Source organism: Pseudopodoces humilis, chromosome 12 (assembly GCF_049639895.1).
Source record: "Pseudopodoces humilis isolate 2021_Gansu_Grassland_sample_001 chromosome 12, ASM4963989v1, whole genome shotgun sequence".
Classification (NCBI taxonomy): Eukaryota; Metazoa; Chordata; class Aves; order Passeriformes; family Paridae; genus Pseudopodoces; species Pseudopodoces humilis.
This window is the reverse complement of record NC_142211.1, coordinates 7353408-7375617: the sequence shown is the minus strand read 5'-3', so window position 1 is coordinate 7375617 and position 22210 is coordinate 7353408. Positions and strand designations below refer to the sequence as shown.

At 41.7% G+C, this 22210-nt stretch overlaps 1 protein-coding gene across 1 annotated transcript in view; it reads left to right on the top strand.

Annotated features, from left to right (window-relative positions):
* Positions 1-22210, top strand: part of LOC148183321 (guanine nucleotide-binding protein G(q) subunit alpha) — a 219685-nt gene that overhangs the window by 194464 nt on the left and 3011 nt on the right. Inside the window, exon 5 of the mRNA XM_088061427.1 lies at positions 11075-11228. Within this exon, the coding sequence (XP_087917553.1) occupies positions 11075-11228 (154 nt within the window). The remainder of the gene's footprint in view (positions 1-11074; positions 11229-22210) is intronic.

Here is a 22210-nt window from a genome sequence, read left to right as displayed (position 1 = left end):
TTCCAGCAGAATCTGGATGATCTTTTCTCCCTTCTTAAATACTTCCACTGCCGTGTTCCCCCACTCCATGATGTCATCGATGTACTGCAGATGTTCTGGAGCCTTACCCTTTTCCAGTGCAGTTCCTGGATCAGTCCATGGCAGATGGTGGGGCTGTGCTTCCACCCCTGGGGCAGTCGGTTCCAAGTGTACTGCACTCCCCTCCACGTGAAGGCAAACTGAGGCCTGCATTCTGCTGCCAGGGGAATGGAAAAAAATGCATTGGCAATGTTAATAGTGGTGTATCACTTTGCTGCCTTGGACTCCAGATTGTACTGGAGCTCCAGCATGTCCAGCACGGCAGCGCTCAGCGGTGGAGTCATTTCGTTCAAGCCACGATAGTCCACAATCAATCTCCATTCTCTGTCAGACTTGCGCACAGGACGTATGGGGCTGTTGAAGGGTGAGTGGGTTTTGCTGACCACCCTTTGACTCTCTAGTTCTCGGATCATCTTGTGGATGGGGATCACAGCATCTTGACTTGTCCTATACTGCCGGTGGTGCACTGTCGAGGTGGCAATTGGTACTCGCTGTTCTTCTGTTTTCAGAAGTCCTAGTGCAGATGGGTTATCTGATAGTCCAGGCAAGGTGTTCAATTGCTTAATGTCCTCTGCCTCCACAGCAGCTATTCCAAAAGCCCACCTAAATCCTTTTGGGTCTTTGTAATAGCCATTCCCAAGGAAGTCTATGCCCAGAATACACGGGGCCTCTGGGCCAGTCACAATAGGATGTTTCTGCCACTCTTTCCCAGTCAGGCTCACCTTGGCTTCTAACAAAGTCAATTGCTGCGATCCCCCCGTCACCCCAGCAATGGAAACAGGTTCTGCCCCCACATGTCTTGATGGCATTAGGGTACACTGTGCACCAGTATCAACTAAAGCTTCATATTTTTGTGGCTTTGATGTGCCAGGCTATTGGAGCCACACCGTCCAAAAGACCAGGTTTTCCCATGCCTCTTCCTGGCTAGAGGCAGAGCCCCTCTAGCACTGGTCATCCTCTCCTCCCTGGGCATACATGCTAGAGGTTCCTTCAAGGGGATCATCCTCTTTTCTGTAATATCTGGCAGTTTGGACACGGGAGGTTGAGGCCACCTTTATTTTAGTGGAACTTTTCTGGTTAATGGTTTCCTCCCTGAGTTGGCACACGTGCTGCCAGGGCAGAAGTAGGTTTCCCATCCCACTTTCCCATGTCTTCCCCATGGTCACGTAGAAAGAACCACAGCTCAGCTTGTGGGGTGTACCCTCTCTCTCTAGCTGGGGGACTTTGGGCTTGGAGTTTTGGGCTTGTGACTCGCACTGGTGCCATATGGAAACTGCTCTTCCTCATCTCTTCCCTCATTTCCCTCATCTCCTCTTTGAGTTCCTTAATCACGGCCGAAATCCGAGCCTGCTGCGGGCCATGGACCATACTCTAGAAATGTCTAAGCCTTGTGGCGACAGAACCCACCGTCTCTCGGTTGTTATCGATGTTAATCGTTGCTATGAAGGTGGTGTATTCACCTGGCCCTAGATTTGCCAGACTCCACAACATCTGCCCAGTGTACCTGACTTTGTCAGGGTCATTATCATGCTGTCCACCCCTCCCAGAAAGGATCACTTATACGGCCACTTCTCTCAGCTGATGGATCCCTTCCTCAATGGTTTTCCAGCCCCTTCTATGATAGTGCTCTTCCATTCTCTCTCTGTGGACAAACCTCTCTCTTATACTCATCAAAAGCTGCTCCCAGAGGGAAAGGGGGCCTGGCTCCCTTACGAATACCTGATTCACACCTGAGTCCTGGGTCAAGGGTCCCACATTCCTTGCATCACCACCATCCAGTTGCACACCTGTACCCATAAGGTCCTAGACCCAAAGTAACCAGGTTGTATAAGCCTCACGCCCCCACCTTACAATGTCTTTTTGCAGATTATGGAGACAGTCATATGTTAGAGACTCTGTAATGATTTCAGCTTCTGGCTCCCCTGTGGTTTGTGAGGGCCCTCCTTTCTTATCCTTATCAACAGGGTGCTGTGATTTCATCTTAGACTTCCTTGTTTCCACAGGGGCAACTGCTGCTGGCTGTGACTGCCCTTGTGGTTCAGCTGGAACCTGGACGGTTGTAACGTCTGTGGGTTCCACTGCTGCACCATCAGACTCTCCCTCTTCGAGGCAGGGGGAGGGTTTCCCAGCAGCTGAGGAAATGCACTCCTTTAGCATCTCACGTATCTCCCTCACCAGAACCCCCACCCACTCTGGGTGGTTCATTTCTGAGGTGGGCTGTGGGGCAGGTGCAGGCTCTGGGGCAGCAGCCCCTGTCTCTGGGGCTGTGCCAGGTTCTGGGGCAGCACCCCCTGTCTCTGGGGCTGTGCCAGGTTCTGGGGCAGCATCCGCAGTCTCTGGGGTAGGTGTCTGGGTGCTTATCCCCGTCAATTTCCCTTTGTCTCTGAATGCTAAGTAGAACAGGCCTATCAGCAGCACCAGCCAGTGTATGATGTCATTAGCATTCAGAGAAGATTTTAACTCTTTGAAAACTGGTGGGGTAGGCCCAAGGAACGGAGTGAAAGGTTGGGAGAAAATTTCCCCAGCTGTCATTTTCTCTCAGTAGGTACCATTATTAAAACAACCCCAAAACCATCCAGTTAGTGTGTGATAGCTCTGAATCCATGAGCCTGCCGTCTGGAGGACGTTAAACATCCATAAATTCCTCACCTTATCAACCCACAGAACAAACTAGATAATAGCCACAGTAGCCTTTGTTATAGGACCCATATTTAGGTAAGGTGCAGCAAATGGGAGAAATATAGCCGTGACCACATGCCACCCAAACCTGGGTAGGCTAAAGAACATGGTTCTACCTAACAAGCTTTCTAAATCCAGCACACAAAAGTTAGGTTATTTAAGAACTGTTCCTTTTTTGCCCTTTTTCTCTCTGTGCCCCACTTTAGGCGCCAAAATCTGTCTCAGTTTTAGAAGACAGGTGTCTGCTAGGGAGAGCAGAAGCCTCCCTTGGAATGAAAAAATGTAGACCCCCTCCCTCCGAATTATTATAATCCTAAAATCAAGGGGCTCTCAGGCAGAGATCTGGGGACAGGAATAACAGTTCTTTACTAGTATTTATAACAAGGCAAACAAACAACTTAAACTACAACATTAGCAAGAAAACAGAACCAGGGACCCCGTGACAGCCTTCTTGGCCGAGACGGGAAGGGATGGAGGAGAGGCTTTGCTTCACAAACCCCCTCAGGTGGGCAGTCCCAGTGCTCCTGCAGGGCTCTGAGGAACAGCCGGCTGGAACAGCAGGGATGAGCTGAGATCCTGGGCTTGTGGCTGAGATGTATCAGCAGGTCTGCAGCAGTGGCTGGCACTGCCACACGTCCCGGCAGGACAAGGGGTGCGAGGCCACCAACAAAGAAGAAAGAAGGAGAAGAAGCAGCATCTCCGTCTGGGTGATGGCGAAATTCCCTTCTCCCACCACAACAGCTCCGCGACCAAAATGTCCTTTTCTGAAGCTTAAGAAAGCCCGCCAAACTGTCCTCACCCTCCTTTTTTCCTGGCCCCTTCCCCCCTGGGCCCCAGCCGAACTCTTTGTCTTTTGTCAAGCACCCACCAAGTACCCACAATTAGGTTGTCCCTGCAACTAATGGGTAAAAATTCCACAGGCAAGCCAGAACTAAAAAAAAAAAAAAAAAAGACACCTAATCCCCAACAGATGTTAGGAAAAAGTTTTTTACTGAAAGACTGATTAAGTACTGGAATCGTCTGCCTGGGGAGGTGGTGGAGTCACCATCCCTGGATGTGTTTAAAAAAAGATTGGATGTGGCACTCAGTGACATGGTTTAGTTGAGGTGGTGTTAGGGCATGGGTTGGACTTGATGATCTTAAAGGTCTCTTCCAACCTAGTGATTCTGTGATTTTCCATTGCAGCTGAAACAGGCTTTTGCTGAAAGCAATTTTTTTGGGGTAGAGCTGGCTCATAAAATCAGAGCTAGAGAATGAACTATTTAAGTCCCCCCGCACCCCCGGGACTGCGTCCGCCCTGCCGTGGTACAAGGGGGGGGGGTGTTGATAGCGAGGACTAGAGATACAGACAAGGAAGCTCTCTCCTGATGGGACTGGGTCCCAGCTTTTAATCAGAAGTCGTCCAGGGCAGAAAAGAGAAAGAATCTGGTCCTGCGCTGTCTTTTGAACAGAGGGATAGGGAGAAAGGGTTACAACCAATCAGAAAAAAACAAAAGGGAGGAGTGATTAGGAAGGAACTAACACACTACAGATCAGAGGGTAAGTCTCAGGAATATACCATGTATCTTAATGCAATACAAAATTGAACAAGATATTAAATGCTGCCTTCTCCCCACTGCTCCTGTCTTCTCTTCAAAGGGTCTTGCTTGGTTTGTCAAGGCTTCCTTCACATTATATCTGATATAAGGTCAGATCTCTAATAGAGGCCTTCCCCTATATTCCTTGTTATCCTATCTCTATTTCTACAACTAGATCATATTTCTTCAGCTGTACCAACAGGTAGTTAATGTGTTTGTAAGAAACAGCTCTCCCTTGGAGATTAGTTTAACACTGGAAAAGGGAACCCAGAGAGGTGGCAAAATCTCCATTCTTGGAGGACTTTCTTAGACAAAGCGATGACTGACTTGGTCTCGTGTTGCTAGTAATTAAACTTGAGTGAAAAGCTGGATTAGATGGGCTTCAGAAGTTAATTTCAGCTCACACTTCTGGTATAATATTCTACTGTTGTTTCAGTGGGGTTTCAGTGAGATATGTGTGAGTACTTACATGTAGCGTTCAGGGGCTGCAGGATCATGTCCAGGGAGGCTACAGTTACTGGCAACTGGCATGGGACTCTAACAAGATGGGCTTCGGCTCAGGAAACCATTTATTCAACACAGGAACAAACTCATCTTAAATCCAGATACAGAGAGTCCCAAATAGAAGCAGGGTGGTGTTTTTTATGGGACAGAACCAGGGTGGAGTTTAATGTCGGGGTCGTATAAGAAGATAGCAAGGGAGAAACTCCAGGGGCACAAAACCAATCAGAACACCCTGGGCTGCCACCTCATGAGGGTCTGGGGTGGGGCAACTCTTCCCAGGCTCTCAGGGCCCATCCCCCTAGGCAGAGGGTAGAATTTATTCTTCCCGAGTTTTAAAGCCACACCTCTCACTTTAACAATGCAATGCTTATGAGAAACTAAATCTTTGCCTCCCTGGGCGGGGGGCACCTCACACTTACAGATGTTTACATTTCAATAGATTAAATATGTGACCATTGGTTGTTCAGTGGTACCTAATGGTCTCAGCAATGCATCAGTATCCCTGCTCCACAGTCACAGTCTTTATGTTCTCTTAGGTTATAAAAGTAACGTCTCTCATCTAACTGTGGTGTTTTACCATTGATAGACCTAACCCTTACTCTACCATGTAGTCAAACTCTGCATTAGGTAGGACCAGTAGTATTGTATGATAATTCTGACTCTGGAAATAAGCTGTAAATTCCTGCTCCTAATTTTAAAATGAGTAATTTATGGTGAAATAAAGGGAAAATTCTCCAAATATAAGTGTCCCAGTGTCTTAGTGCAAAGAATGAAGGAGGTTCCCCATTGGGAAGAGCTATTCAGCAACAGATATGATGAAATTTTCCTACTCAATTCCTAACAGACCATCTTGCAACACAATTTCTCTCATGTCTAATGATAAGCAAAGGATCAGTTTTGCAGAAATACATACATATTTACAGTTAGAATTAGACTTAAGTACTTTTCCTGAATCACAGAATGCTTGAAGTGGGAAGGGGAATCTTGAGATAATCTAGTCCAACCTTCTTGTTTAATCAAGGTCAGCTAAAGCAGGTTGCCCAGGAATAATAATAAGACATTCATAACAGTAGGAAATTAATTGTCCTAATATTTATCTTGTATGTTTAAATTGAATATTTATCAGTTACCCCAAATTAAATTTACTGCAGTTGTTTCTCATTGTAAATATGGGTAACAAGTTTAACAGTCTTTAAACTCATGCTTTCAAATTGTAATATTTTCATTAAAAGTCCATTACTTTCTATTAGTATTCTATCAGTATTGAAGCTATAACATTTAATCTCTTTGCTTCTTTTGTTATGCCTCTGCTTTCTTTTAAACTTTCTGATTCTATCAAACTACAAAAAACAAGAGGTTTTATTTATGTGATCCTTTCAATAGAAACAAGAGATTAATAGTTTTTCATAATAAAACATTTTAAATTGAGGTTTACAGTGATGGCTTTTGGGACAATTTTTAAAAGGTGCTTAGAGTTTAATATGTGTTTGACAAAATCCTGTCTACCTTCCTTATAACAACAGGGAAAGGGAAAAAGCCTGATAAATATTTTTATATACTTCTGAAGGAGGGGCTCAGTTTTGGAAAGACCACCCACCTGAAGGTAGAAATTACAGGGACAGAATGGAAGAGCTAAATCCTACAGGGTTTATTATTGCTAAGACATCAGAAGAAAATACACGTATGCTCCTCTCTATAGGGCATGTTAGGTATTTTATTTTCTCAAACCTTAATTGTTAGAGATACTATTGTCCATGGTGTGACTGTAGTTTGTGACAGTAAAAACCCCAAACAAAACCACAGGAAACAAAACTGATTAAAAAACCCTGTGAATTTAGGACGTGTACTCCTTCAGTTTTTCCCCTTCTCTGACTCCCCTCATGTTTTAGCTATGATATTGTTATTAGGTCTGTATATTAGAAAGTTATAAAAGGAATCTTCAAAATTGTGCTTTAACAATTGACTTAAGAGCTTATGTTTTATGCTCAACTTTGTTGATATTTCATTTTTTCTCCTTTTTGAATGGAATTTTTACACCATTGAAATCAATGCAACTGATTGCATTGTCTTGGTTTGAAAGAAAGGTGTCTGCCAAGGAAGGCAGGAACCTTCCTTGGAATAGAAAATTACTCCCTTCCCATCGAATTATCATAACTTTGAATTTACAGGGTTTTCAGGCAAAGGCATGGGAAAAGGAATAACAGTTCTTTACTAGTATATATATATATCCATGCATAACAAGTCAAACAAATAACCACAACAGCAGCAACAGCAAACAAAACCAGAAACACAGCAACAGCCTCTTAGCTGTCAAGCACTTTCCCCTTTGGTGTAGTTATGGTCACAGCCAGCAGGAGCACTGTTAGCTCCCAGTGGGCATGGCAGGTGCGATGATTCTTCTGTGGCTGCAGGGGGCGCTGTAGCACCAGCTCATCTGCCTCTCTCCACACAGGCAATGGCAGGCAAACCGGCAGAGGAGAGAGAGAGAGGGGGCTTCCTTTACAAACCTCCCGGGGCAGCTGGCCTCAGTACCCCTCTGGATGGTGAAATGGGCTGTAGCAGGAGCTTTGAAGCAGTGGCTGGAATGACAGAGGCGGGCACACTCCAGGGTGGCAAAAAAAATGTAACAGAAAACTCCACAGCCTTAGCAGGAGCCGTGGGGCTTGGGCGGACATGGGGTGTTGGGTTAAGACCCAATCCAAGTGTACTGGTGGCAGGTTCTGTTTAACTAACTTGATCTCCTTCTATGACAAGGTGATCCACTTTGAATGTTGTTGACCTGGACTTTAGCAAAGCTTTTGACACCATTTCCCATAGCACTGTCTATGAGAAACTGGGTGGACAGGTATACTCTTTGCTGGGTAAAAACCTGGTTGGCTGTACGGACCCAAAGACTTGTGGTGAATGGAGTTAAATCCAATTGGCAGACAGTCACTAGCGGTGTTCCCCAGGGCTCTGTATTGCGGACAGTCCTGCTTAATATCTTTATCAGTGATCTGGACAATGGGGTTGAGTGAACCTTCAGTAAGTTTGCAGATTACACCAAGTTTGGGCAGGAGTGTTGATCTGCTGGACAGACAGTAGGAAGGCTCTGCAGAGAGATCTGGACAGGCTGGATCAATGGGCTGAGGCCAACTGTATGAAGTTCAACAAGCCCAAGGTTTTGCACCTGGGTCACCTGATGCAATACTGTAGGCTTGAGGAAGAATGGCTGGAAAGCTGCCCAACAGAAAAGGATGTGGGAAGTATTGGTTGACAGCCAGCTGAACATGAGCCATTGTGTGCCCACGTGGCCAAGAAGGCCAATGGCATCTTGGTTTGTATCAGAAATAATGTGGCAAGCAGGACTAAGGAAATGGCTATCTGTCGCTCTATTAGGAACAGCAAAAGAACGACACAGACTCTCTCGTGGAGTCAGAACTGGAGAAGTTTCTCCCCGGTTTATTACCTCAGGTCTTTTTTATAGATCGATACGTGAAAGTACAGAAAAGTAAAACTCTTACTGGTTAGTAAACTAACCACCATCATTGGTCTGTGGGGTTCACCATCCCTCGACTTTCTCTTGCAAGAAAACGAGGAACAGACAAACAGCACCTGCAAGGCTGCTTTCTATCTCTGAGGATTGTTTTAATTCCTCCTTATGAATTCCTTAGCCACTTTCCCAGGCAAGACTGAGAAAGCTATGCGGCCTGCAATTGCCACAGCCATCGTGCTCTCTGTTTCAGAGTTAGCATCCACAGTTATCCCTTTGTACTCAGCACTGGTGCAGCCACAACTCAAATCCTGAGTTCAGTTTTGGACCCCTCACTACAAGAAAGACATGGAGGTGCTGGAACACATCCAAAGAAGAGTAACAAAGCTGATGAAGCACCTGGAGCATAAGTCCTATGAGGAGTAGATGAGCGTAATGAGTGTTTTTAGTCTGGAGAATAGAAGGCTCAGGGGAGACCTTATTGCTCTCTACAAGTGTTTGAAAGGAGGTTGTAACAGTGTTAGTTTCTTGTCCTATGTAACAATTGACAGAACAAGCAGAAATGGCCACAAGTTGCACCAGGGGAGGTTCAGGTTGGATATTAGGAAATAATTCTTCACTGAAAGGGTTATCAAGCATTCAAACAGGTTGCCCAGGGAAGTGGTTGAGTCACCATCCCTTGAGGGTATTTAAATGATGTGCAGATGTGGCACTTAGGGACATGGTTTAGTGGTGGACTTGGTAGTGTTAGGTTAATGGTTGGACTATAATCTTTTAGGCCTTTTCCAACTTAAACAATTCTATGATTCTATGGCTCAACAACATCAGAATCTGCAAGATTCACTTTGATTTTGCTCTTTAGAAACCTGTGTGAGGACTTAAAGAATGCGATTGCATGTCTCAAAACACTATTCCCATAAGATAAGCTACCACAACAGGAACTTGAGATAAGCATGGATAGCAAAAAGAAAGGCACTAATTCCAGGCCTAAACAGAGGTGAAGGTTTGGAATTAGCACACCAGACAAAATTCCACTGTGTAGACTGTGGGAAAGGAAACCACTGCTTACACCCATACCAGTTCAAGTTGTGAGAACATCTGCAACCACCCCATGGATACCCGGAACTTGGACTGTATAAAGGTGGTACCTCCATTGGAATGACTCTGGGACCCCCACCACTGAAGACCAGGGTGAAGAATGCTGCAGGAATCCACATGGTGGTGATATCTTTTGCTTAATTTCTTTCTCACTCTCTCTCTCCCCCCTTCTCTCTTCCTGTTTCTTTCTATCTCTCTACCTCACATTTACTGTTAAATAAAATCTGTACTATTGACTTTGGCATATGGTCTCATTTACACATTAATTTGAGCAGAGGCATCTCTCACTAATCTGATCATAACAGCCTGTTTGGTGGTGAAACTGTTGTTTTCAGGAGGCATCTCCTAAAAAAGCTTCCATAGTAGCTAATCAAGCCTGCTTTAGAATTTTCAAATAATAAAGAAGTTGAGTTATTTCCTGGTTCTGAAATCAATTTTTTTCTGACTCTGTATTAGCTTCATCGTGTCAGCCTAACAGTTCTTTAGAATTGTATTGAACCACACAGAATTTTACAGTGTCAGGAAGCCCTTGCAAACAGAACTGCATGCTTTATTTATTTAAATTTCTGTAGCAGCGTGGAAAATGTGTTGCTGCTACCACTCCAAAGCATCTCCTGAGAAAGCCACTTGGGTGGGCACAGACAGTCACTGTATCCAAACTTACACACACCATGGATAGGTCAGCAAAGAAAGATGAGAAGGGTCTCTTGTACAGTATTCCAGCGAGGTTTTATTGCAAACTCCCACCAAAGGGATCCATTGACAAAAGACAAAGACTTCCTGCAGTGTCTCAGGTTAAGTATGGGATCGGGAACCAATGGTCTGGGGACACAGGGGCAGCACAGGGGCAAGGATAAGGGCAATGACCTATAGAAACTGAGGTAGATTAACCTAGTATTGTATAGCACCGTGGGGGAAGCCTTTTTGTCTCATCCTAAGCAGTCAGGCTTTTTCGAAGCCTGTGGCAGATTCTTCCAGGGCATTTCCCCAGAAGTTCCACTAATAGGCTCAAGGGCCTCCACAAATTTCCACTATCATGCAAAATGCTTTGCAGAAGCAATTAAACAAAGCTTAAGTGAAGGCTAACTCGACGTTAGAAACAAATATACCATCTGTATGATTTTATGCCATAAGCCTTTGATTTGGGCAAATATTCTCAGGTTATCAATGAGTAAATTCTAAATTTACCTGGAACTATTTTAATTTTGATCTCTTTAAAAAAATTAAGGATTACTTGCATTTAAATTCAGGAAACTCATATAAAATAAATAAGGTTCTTGAAACTTGGTTATTATGTCTTGTACATTTATCTCTGCCTTGAACTACATGCATTTCAGTACCCATGAATTTGTTGGCTGATTATAACTGAATAATCAGTATTTACAACAGTACCTGTTACAGGAATCGTGTCCATGACCTGTGTTCTAAAAAATAGTCATGCTGGAGTCACTGAGTTTGCAAAAGGAAACTGACTGCATATTTAATATACCACATACCTATGAACTGTAAATGAATCAGTTATATCTTACATTTTGGCAAGAAGGTCGAAAACATGAAATGGATATATTTATCAACTAAAATGAAATTGCATTGATTGATTTAAAAAAATATATATTTTCACAACTGCATAAATGTATCTCTTTTTTTTTTTTTTTTTAAATTCCAGAATCGAATGGAAGAAAGCAAAGCACTCTTTAGGACAATTATCACATATCCATGGTTCCAGAATTCTTCGGTCATTCTGTTCTTAAATAAAAAAGATCTTTTAGAGGAGAAAATTATGTACTCCCATTTAGTTGATTATTTCCCAGAGTATGATGGTAAGTATATTGCCACCAGAGCTCATGCCCCATTTAAATTGCAGTAATGACCAAATGTAGTAGCATTGCCCATATTTTGCTTGACAGATGTAAGGACAAAGATAATCACCCATTCTTCATTAAATCCATTTTATTCTTTACAAATTGTATTAAGTACACCAAATGGTTATTTTGGAGTTGAATGACTTACTGGTCATGTTTTTTAAAAAAAATTATATGAAAAGGAAAAAATTATTAAAAATAACAGTTTTTAATGCTTCAAATTTTTAAAGTCACTGAAGTTTTGTGGAACTTTCTAGATTTCTAGGATTTCATCTTATACCTCCATTAATAGTGGACAAGATGGCAGTACCTTCCATGTGAAATTATTGGTTCTAGATGAGTAACATCATATTAGCAATGGACCTTATTCTGTCCTTGTTCATAAGTTGAGGTGAGGATTTGTATAACTTTTTTAATTTGCTTTTTTTTTCTCTCTTTTGATTCTGCTGTGCTTCTTCTGTACTTCTCCCTCCTGAATTTCTCAGTTTCTCTGAGCTGAGCTCTTTCGGGATACTCCCTCACAGGGAGTTCCGCTTATTTCAGTTCTCCGGGTCCAAAGAAAACTCCAAAGTTCATTAGGATCTTGTTTCTCGTGTTTATTAGGATGTTATCACAAAACTTGGCAGGTCTTTTCGAGACTTTTCCTCAAGTTCAATTCATCTTGCTCTTTTGGCTCACTTTGGCCTTGCAGGCACAAAATGGCCCTGAACTACGCAGTTCTTTCATCTTTATACTTATCCAATTAACAATAGACACGTATATTATTTTTCTTAATGACCCAATGACCCAACACCTGTGTGCTGCACTGCAAAATTTTCTATCCAATCACCTACTATTACCCAAAAACCTCTAGAAGAAGAACATGAAGAAAGAAGGAAAAGAGACAACAGTCTAAATCCTCCATCTTGTCTTCTGCTTTCTAAACTAGCTTAAACTCTAAACTTTAATTTTTTCACCCAGTGACTTAAGAAAACTCTCTAATCTACACACTCACACTTTTAGCTTTTCTATCTAACTTTAACAATTGTTTTTATGTATCACCATGAAAACATGCTCATAAATTTCATGTTATATGAAATTCAGTGTTCTCCTGGATCTCAGAGTTAGACATCAGAAACAAGGGCACACATTCTGTCTTTCAGACTCCAACAGATTTGAACTGAAGTATAAACCTAAAATTATATAAAAATACATTTTTCATTCTACTCAGCATCTCACATGCTCTTCTTTTTTAATTGGATTTGTGTTTTGTTGTTTTTTTAAGGCTGTAAATCTAAAGACAAGAGTCATAAATTCTCTGTGACTCTCAGATAAACCAGTATCACTTCTCCCACCTTTTTATTCTATCATTTCTTCTTTGTTTCCATTATTTTAATTTTATGTTACTTATATGAAATTTAATGTGCTTGTCGCAGAAAACATTACGTGGAACAAACAGCTGTTTCTAAAGAAGCTGTACTTTGAGAAAGTTCTCCTGAGGTGAAAACCTAGGTATTCAAAGGTAACTGAGTGGAGGTTTTGGTAACAAAGAAAAATATCAAATTCATATAATAACATCTCTTTTGTCACACCAGAGAGTGAAAAGCAGATTCAAAAGCTACAAAAAAAATATTAAATCTCTCATTTTCAAAACTAGATAGTGATAGAAGGAAAAAGTTTCATGCTTTTCCTGTTTAAGAGGAGAGGAGAGGATAGGATGTGTTCACAGTGAACAACCTGCAGGATCAGGCCATACTTATTTATGAATCAGTGTAAGTATAGTTTGATAGCACTAAGGAGAAGAGAACTGACAGTTGAATAGAATATATTCTTGTCTTTTCATGTTAGAAGTGTGACAGGTGCCTTAGATGACATCCTGCAGGTGAGAAGGCTGTACGGGCCCTTTTGTTATGATCACTCAAGGGGAGGTACACTTGTGTTAAATTCTTGTCCAGAAAAACAGACAAAATTCATACATAAGAACTGACGTTGGAAGGAAGCTCTGAAGATCATCAAGTCCAACACCCCTGCTCAAACAAGGTCATTTAGTGACTGCTTCACAGATATATGTCCAGATGGCTTTTGAATATCTCCAAGGAGCAAGACTCTACAACCTTTTTGGGCAACCTGTCCCAATGCTGAGTCACCCTCAGTAAAAAAGGGGTTTCTGATGTTCAAATGGAAACTCCTGTATTTCTTCTTGTTCTGTAACTGGGCACCATCAAAAAGCGCCTGGCTTCATCTTCTTTGCACCCTCCCTTCAGGTATTTGTACACATTAATAAGATCTCCATCTGAGCCTTCTTTAGGTTAAACAGTCACAGGTTTCTCAGCCTTTCATCCAGTACTTTAATCATCTTTGTTGCCTTTTGTTGTAATGCAGTTAGGAAAAATGGTATGACCCAAAGAATGTACCCCCGAAAATGTAGAATTGTAAGTTTCTTTCCCTTATCTCTTTCTCCCCAGTTCTCCTTATTGGTTGTGTGAGTGTAATCCACCCTTTTCCCCCTGCCTTCAAAAAGAGGGGCTTATCTATACATCTTCCTCTTTCCCTCTTGCTCCCCGACTCCATAGGATCCCAAGAAAATAAAGCTGCAACTGCCATCTCAGTTAAGGGAAAGAGCCTCATTTTTAGGTTCTTCTTTTCTAAGCTAAAACTATCTCCTCTGTCTCCCTGGCTGCTGCTGCGCGAATTGTGGTGACAGGGAGGCAGGGGACATAGAAATTATAGCAGTTGGCACCCGAACTGGGGCTCTGAGAGACCCCCAAAAGCGTCTGGAAGCACGTGTGTGTTTCGCAAGCCTGGACACGTCAACTACCTTGAAAAGCTAAAACGCAAATATAGCCTACAAGGGAGAAATCGGTAGCTTTCTCAAGCCCAGAGAATGTCGATTTCACAAAGAAGTTTTACTGCTAGGCAACGTAAGAGTGGTGTCACACCGGCTGATGGCGGCGGGGAACGCGAAAGCGGGGTGGAGCGGGTCCCAGGCACGGCCCGCGCAGCAGCATGCACGAGCCGAGCCAGGATCAGCGGGGCGCGCGCCCGAGCTGGCGGCTGTGGGAACCACAGGCTGAGCGAACGGCAAGGGTGCCCCCGTGGGCAGCGGGGAACAGCCGGCGGCGGCGGGAGCGGGCAGGGCCGGCGGCAGTGGCGGCGGGGCTGCCCTGACCCGTGCGATCGGGAGCCGCGGCGCGGAGGAGGTGTTCCCTTCCCCAAGCAGCGCGGGGACCGAGCCGCGGGCTCCGTGCAGAGCCGGCCGCAGAACGTTGCACGGGGCAGCCGCGCGGCGCGGGTGCGTGGCGGCCGCGGGACAGCTGAGCATATCTTACCCCAGTTTGTGTGGGGGGGTGGCAAGATGAGAGAAAAAGAAAACAAAAAGCCTGCCTCTGCATCGCTTTGTTGCTTTTGCAGTAAAACAAGATAAAAATTAGGCTCTTTCCCTTAACTGAGATGGCAGTTGCAGCTTTATTTTCTTGGGATCCTACGGAGTCGGGGAGCAAGAGGGAAAGAGGAAGAGGTACAGATAAGCCCCTCTTTTTGAAGGCAGGGGGAAAAGGGTGGATTACACTCACACACCAATAAGGAGAACTGGGGAGAAAGAGATAAGGGAAAGAAACTTACAATTCTACATTTTCGGGGGTACATTCTTTGGGTCATACCATTTTTCCTAACTGCATTACAACACCTTTGGCTGGACTTTCCCCAGTATGTCCTTGTCTTCTTGTACTGAGGAGCCAAGAACTGGAGACAGAACTCCAGGTGTGGTCTCATCAGTGCCGATTAGAGGGGAAGGATCACATCCCTCGATCTGCTGGCAACATTCCTCCTAATGCAGCCCAGGATACCATTTGCCTTCTTTGTGTCAAGGGCACACTGGTGGCTCATGTTCAACCTAGTATCCACCAGGACCCTCGGGTCCCTTTTCTGCCAAGCTGCTTTCTAGTTGGGTGGCCCCCAGTATATATTAGTGCCTAGGTTTGTTACTCTTCAGGTGCAGGACTTGGCACTTGCCCTTGTTGAATTTCATAAGGTTCCTGTCAGCCCATTTGTCCAGCCTGTTAAGGTCCCTCTGGATGGAGCCACTCCTCCCAGTTTTGTGCCACCAACAAACTTGCTGAGGGTACACTCTGCTCCCTCATCCAGATCATTAAAGATGTTAAATAGGACTGGATCCAGTATTGGCCACTGGGGTACCCCACTAGTTATTGTCATCCAACTAGACAATATCCATTGCTGTCCCCTCATCTACTAGGCCAGTCATTTCAACATAGAGGGCTGTCTGATTTTCAGTCAGCTCAGAGAAACCCTCTTCCTTTTCTCCTTTACCATGGGTAAGGGAAACAAAAAGGTTATGGACAAGTAGGGCCATAGCCAGAGGCCAGACCTGAAAGTCTTTTAAGTGTCTAATTCTGCAGATCTTGCTGGTCTTAACCCCTTAGAGAAGGTTATGGTTCAATTTGATTTCTTTTGGTGGAAAGATGGGGTGGATGACTGTTGTGGTTTACTCCCATCTGGAAACTTAGCACACAGCTGCTTATTCACTCCTCCCTGCCCAGGGAGAAGAATCAGAAAAAGGCAGAACCCATGGTTTGAGATAAAACCAGTTTAATAATTGAAGTAAAGTAAAATATACTAATAATACTAATTACAATAATAACAGTATTAATATTAATGAAAAGGACAGAATAAAAACAATTGATGCACAATAAAAGCAATTAGCGCACAATATAATTGCTCGCCACCCACTAACTAATGCCCATCCCATCCCCAAGCAATGATTGTCCCCTTCTGGCTAACTTCCCCCAGTTTATATACTGGGCATGATGTTTTATGGTGTGTAATATCCCTTTGGCTACTTTGAGTCAGTTGTCCCAGCTGTGCTTCCTCCCACCTTCTTGTGCGCTTCCTCACTGGCAGAGCATGAGACACTAAAAAGGCCTTGACTCAGGGTAAGCACTGCTCAGCAGCAACCAAAATATCAGTGTGTTATCAGCATTATTCTCATACTGAATCTAAAACATAGCACTGTACCAGTGTAGTGGTTTTACCTTGGCTAGATGCCAGGTGCCCACCAAGCCACTCTATCACTCCCCAGTGGGACAGGGCACAGAAAATAAGATGGAAAACAACTAGTAGGTTGAGATAAAGCAGTTTACTAAAGCAAAAAAAGAAGTGAAAGTCTGAGTGCACATAAGCAAAGGGAAAAGCTAATCTCTACTTCCCATCAGTGAGCGATGTTCAGCCACTTCCCAGGAAGCAGGGCTTCAGCACATGTAGCAGTTGCTTCAGAAAACAGTGTAGAATAATGAATGCCCCTGTTCCTTCTCTTTCTCTTAGCTTTTATATCTGAGCTGACATCATATGGCATGAAATATCCCTTTGGTTACTTTGGGTCAGCTGGCCTGGTTGTGTCCCTCCCAGGATCTTGCCCACTCATAGCCCCTTGATGAGGGTAAGGAATGTTAGAGGGATAGTGCTGCTCAGCAGTAGCCAAGACACTGGTGTGTTATCAACACCTTTCCAGCTATCAATGCAAAGCAAAACACTGTGAGGGCTGCTAAAGAAAAATTAACTCTATCTCAGTCAGACACAATACAACCAGCTACTAAGAAGAAAATTAATTCTATCCCAGCTGAAACCAAGACAGTTGCAAAGTCTTTGGCTTGCACAGGTCACTGTGTGTCTCTCTCTGCTGTTCCAACACCTAGTTTGGAGATGTTGAAGATGGACACATTTGGAGAACTCATCAGTATTAAGTATTTTTCAGCTGGATACTTCTACCATGTGGGTAGTACAATGGAGAAAGTAGCATACGGATGAGAAATGGCAACTAGGATGGCAAACTGGACTGATTAAACTCAGCAGTTGTAGTGCACAGTATGTCATAACACTGGATGAAAGACTGAGATGTGCTCAAGGGTCAGAGTACCACATGAGGATATGCTTTCACAGATCATACTAAAAGACTAACTCAAAGACTGGAATGAAGTGCTGGGAGTGAGGAAAAAGACAAAAAGTGGCTACGTTTGGGAAGGAAAGAATTAAAAAAATATCTATCTGTGGAAGCACACTCCCCTCCAGAGTCTTCAAAGAAAATAAATGCTAACAATTACAAGTTAATGTAGCCAAGATAAACTGTAGTGGTTTTTATACAGGACTTGACTATCATATAGAGAAACTCTTTTAAGACTGCTAAAAAGGGAGCTATGGACAAGAAACCTACTGATTTGTATTATAATTATTTTCCAAGATTATTTAGACTGTAACCATTTAGCATTGTAAACCTAGCATGGTTCATTCCCTTTTTCTAAATACCTAAGATGGCAAACTTTCTTTTTAATCTGAGTTTTCAGTACTTGAATTGCAGTCAGAAAAAAAATTGAATTACATTATAATAACCAGACATTATTTATTAGGCAAGTGAGATTTGGATATGGGCTTTAAATAGTGCAGTAGATTTTGAAAGAGTAACAAACCTGCCTGTGCCTACCCACTGTAAAACTGTTTAACAAAATTCGAGTAAGTTGATTAAAAGAATAAATGTCTTATTTTGAAGAAATCATTGTCTTTGAAAATGTTGGAGTCTTTTTTACAAATATTTAAACTTTTTAAGAGTAAAAGAAAAAAAATAGGGAAATCAATTTTGCTGCTGTTTCTATAGAATATGTGATGAAGCTAAAGGCTAGAATCTGATGTGTTTAGAAATATTAAAAAATTCAAAGTCCTCTTTCTCCTAGTTCAGAGAAATTATTATGTTTACATATATTTTTCTACATCTCAGAAAATGTGTAAGTCTGTGTATGTCTATATGCACATACATATTCATGTGCATACAAGATATTGTAGAATCATGTTCTCCTTCCACAAAGCTTTGTAACCAATAGATATCAGAAAGTATTTTATCTTTTGTGATTCCATTGTTACCTAATTTGTGCATTTATCCAAATTAGAAATGCTTAAATTTGTATTTAAATATTAAAAATAAGTTTTATTGTGCAGTCATTGAAAGTTATGTGGGCACATACTTATTGAGAGACCGCCAGCTATTCACCACACTTCACAGAAGTAAATGTGAACGCCGTTTATTTCTATTATTAACACACCTTTTATAGGGTTCTACAGGGTCCGCGGGCAGAGCAAGCTACTATTGGCTAACACACACAGGTTTACATTTTTTTCTCCTACACACAAGGATATTGTTTTGCTTTACTCTCTCTTCTGCAGGATGGTTTCAAGGATTTTAGTCTTTAATATCACGACTTATTTCAAAGACTGGTTTGTGCAGACAGGCCTTTACTAATATATAAAATATATCAACAATTCCCCCTTTCTCTTTTTGCACAAACCAGGCTTTGGATGTGACTCATTCTATACTCTTATGAAGACAAGATAACATACAACTTAGACTGTCATCCCGATTAATATTATAAGTCCGTCCCCCTTCTAGCACAAGAGACCTCAACTATCCAGTGATGCCCCAGCTGGCGAACAAACTTCCAATGGGGTCAATATCTTCTTTCAGGGCATGTAACCCATCCTGTAGCTGTTGTAGTTGCTTATGGATGGAAGCTGAATGATCAGTAAGATCCAAGCAGCACATGCCTTCAAACTCCTCACAACCATGTCCTTGTGCTGAGCAAAAAGTCAATTGCAGCTCGATTTCATAATACTGCATGACGTACACTACCCACATCGACTGAAAGCTCACTTAACATTGTGGATGTTAAGTTCAATTCTTCCTTAGTCTAACAAGTGAGCCTTTTTAGAGTTGCTAAGCCTAAATTCATTCAGGCTTCACTTTGACTGTTTGATGTTTTTCATTTTGCGAGCTACATTCCGCAATTGATGTAAGCTTGGATGGAACAAAGTAAGTTTCCCAAGATAACAGGGTCTTCTATGTGGATTATCAGGAATCCCATTCCATGCTCTATCTCCACAGATTAGGAATATGGAACTAAGTAATCGCTATGGTAGTTGTTCTGTGAGATTGCACCACGAATAAAGGCTTTACTTTCAATGGTAGTAATGAGATCAGCTATAGGGCTGTCTGCATCCCAGTGCTGCATTACTTTGTTGGAACGGATTTTTGTTGGGGGTTCAAACATTATCCATCCACCTGAAGTATTGGTGGAACTTAACAAATCTAATTCTTCTGGGGGCTCTATGGTAACATTGAGAACTTTGGTAATTTTTGCTTGCTAACAGGCGTCAAGTTGTCTTAATGTGAAGCCAACAGTGCGATTGCACTCTTGCAACATTGCCAGTCCATTCAATCGAGTCTCATTACTAAATAAACATTTAAATGCTTGAGGATCCCATTTAGGGACTCCTATGAGACAGGTGCAAAAAGGATCTCCAGGTGTGGCTAGGCTCAGACACATTGACCTTTGTTCAGTTCAATGTGCCAGAGTGACCCGTATGTTCTGTCATTTTTGGATGTTAGTTAGCAGACAGTTGGTCAGGACTATAAGCAGCACAATTACTATAAGCAGTTGGTTCCATGTAAATGCATAATATTTGCAAACTCACAGCTAAAACTTTAACGTTAAATGAACTTTCAAAGATGCTTACACTACCTCTTGAAGGGGGAATACTTATACTTTGTACTACCATAACAATTACTACACAGGCTAAACTCTTTATCTTAAACTATTAACTAACTACTTTTAACACACGTGCTCTGGTATATATGTAGTCTAAGCGTAAAAGCAATTTGCTGAAAGGGTAAACACACAACTACAATTTGCTTTATATACAGTTAGATGGAGTCTCTACACTCTTTTAGATCTTCTACAGAATTTCCCTCACAAACCGACTGTGATTTAACACGATTCAGTCTTGGAACGTCCACTGCTGACATGATGTCAGCTGGCAGCTGATTGGTCACTGAGGGCTTCGATGTTCAGGTTGTTTTTCACATCCTTCTAAATCTTAAAACAGAAGATAACTGAAAAATTGGTAGAGACACAACATCATAATAACAACATAAAATTTCAGTTGGCAACTGTCTGCGTAGTGTTCAGACACAACTGTGTCCTGACAGGTCCACTTCTGATCTACATCTGGAGTACCAAGGCTGTGTGGTGACTTCTTTGTTCACTGGATCTCATGTGTTCAGAGGCACACAGTCTGGTCAGATGGACAGGTGACCTTTTTGAACCTGCCAACAAAACACAGACACTTCTCCCCATGAAGTTAATGAATTACACTAATCAAATGCTTTTAGGGCATCAATTTCCCCCGTTTTCTTAAAAAAAAAAAAAAATGAGATGTACTACTGTCATACACATCAACATCAACACAAAACCATATACACAATTAATAAGAACCTATGGCAGTTAAAAATCAATCAAATTATCAACATTATTAATAACATATGTAATATAAAACTACTGTTAATTACTAAAACACTGCACCAGCATCCCATAGTTAGCAAACAAACAGAAACAACAAAAAATCATCAGTGAAGGATTGGATAACCACCTCCGGAAATGATTCTCCAAGCTCACTTCAAAATTGATCCAGCTGTCATATTAATAGGGTCAAATTGCTGAGTCAAAAAGTGACTCAAATTCGGATTTGGTACAGAAAACATCGGGATCTGTTGGCAAACATTCCATCCAGGTAAAGTCAAGGCTTGGCCAGGGCCTTAGGCTTTAAGATGGAAAGATGCCTCTTAACATATTTCTAAAACAAGGTTCTCAATAGTAGCAGCTATGAGATGCTTACAGCACAGCAAACTGTTAAAATGCATTTGTACAAAGCAAATTATCAGAAGCCTTAGGTACCAGACCAATTAAACCATGCAGCAGTTGGTTTAATCTGAAGCCTCCCCCATGGCAGCTGATCCTCAGCAATGGTACATCTTCTTAAAATTCTGGAAACACTGAAAAATAAGAAAGCTATAAAAAACAAAAACTGCAGATATTGCAACAAACAATAGAACTCCCGATGAAGTCAAGGGTGTCACAGACTGCATTCACTTCTATCCACAAGCAGGTGTTCATCAGTGTTCTATCACAGCTGTTTCAGTTGTAGCTATCTTCATTTCTCTAGGAAAATAACTATACTTTGCAGTTTAAACAAGTGTCTCCAATAAAACATAAAACAATTTAAATTAAACAATGTTTAAACCTAACAATAATTATTTATGACAAAAGGAAATAACAAAATTAACCTTAAAAGAATATCTAAGTTTTAAAACTTAACTTAAAAACATTCAAGCCTAAACATAATAAAACCTGACTATTCTTAATTCTATTAACACTTAATCTATACTAAATAAAAACATAACTTAATCTTATTCTGTCACTACAAAAAGCAACTAAAAGTTTGATATATACCTTTTAAGCACAATATAACAATAACATGGATTCACTATAAAGATTATAAAAATATAACAAATACATCACAATTCTATGTCATCTAGCTTTGAGAATAACCCAAATTAACTGCAAATGTTACTAAAAACACTTATTCATAACAGAAATTTGCCTAATATATTCCTAAATTGGTTAGGATTTTAAAGTGCAGTTTTTCTAGAGAAAAACAACCCCACAGGATTTGGCAAGTTGCCATTCAGCTTTTGTAGCACTTTTCAGAAACATCAAGTCCAATTTTTAAACTAAAATCCAAAATCCAAATTGGTATATATGCAGTTATATGTGTTTTATATAACAAAAGGACTCACATTGAAATTACCTTATTAAAATTGTGGAAAAAACAAGCAAATAGATAATATATGCTCTAACTTAACTTTGTCTTGTACACTAAAGTTCTCTCTTAACTAATTATTTTTTAAACCACAAATCTCTTCTGTAGATAACATTAATTGGAAGGTTTTCTTAGAAGCTGTAAATCACACCAAATTTTAACCTTAGGTTCGAAAACCAATTATTGCAAGGCAACTTCGGTTAATATTCACCTGAAACACCTTTTTTTTTTTTTTTTTTTAACAATAA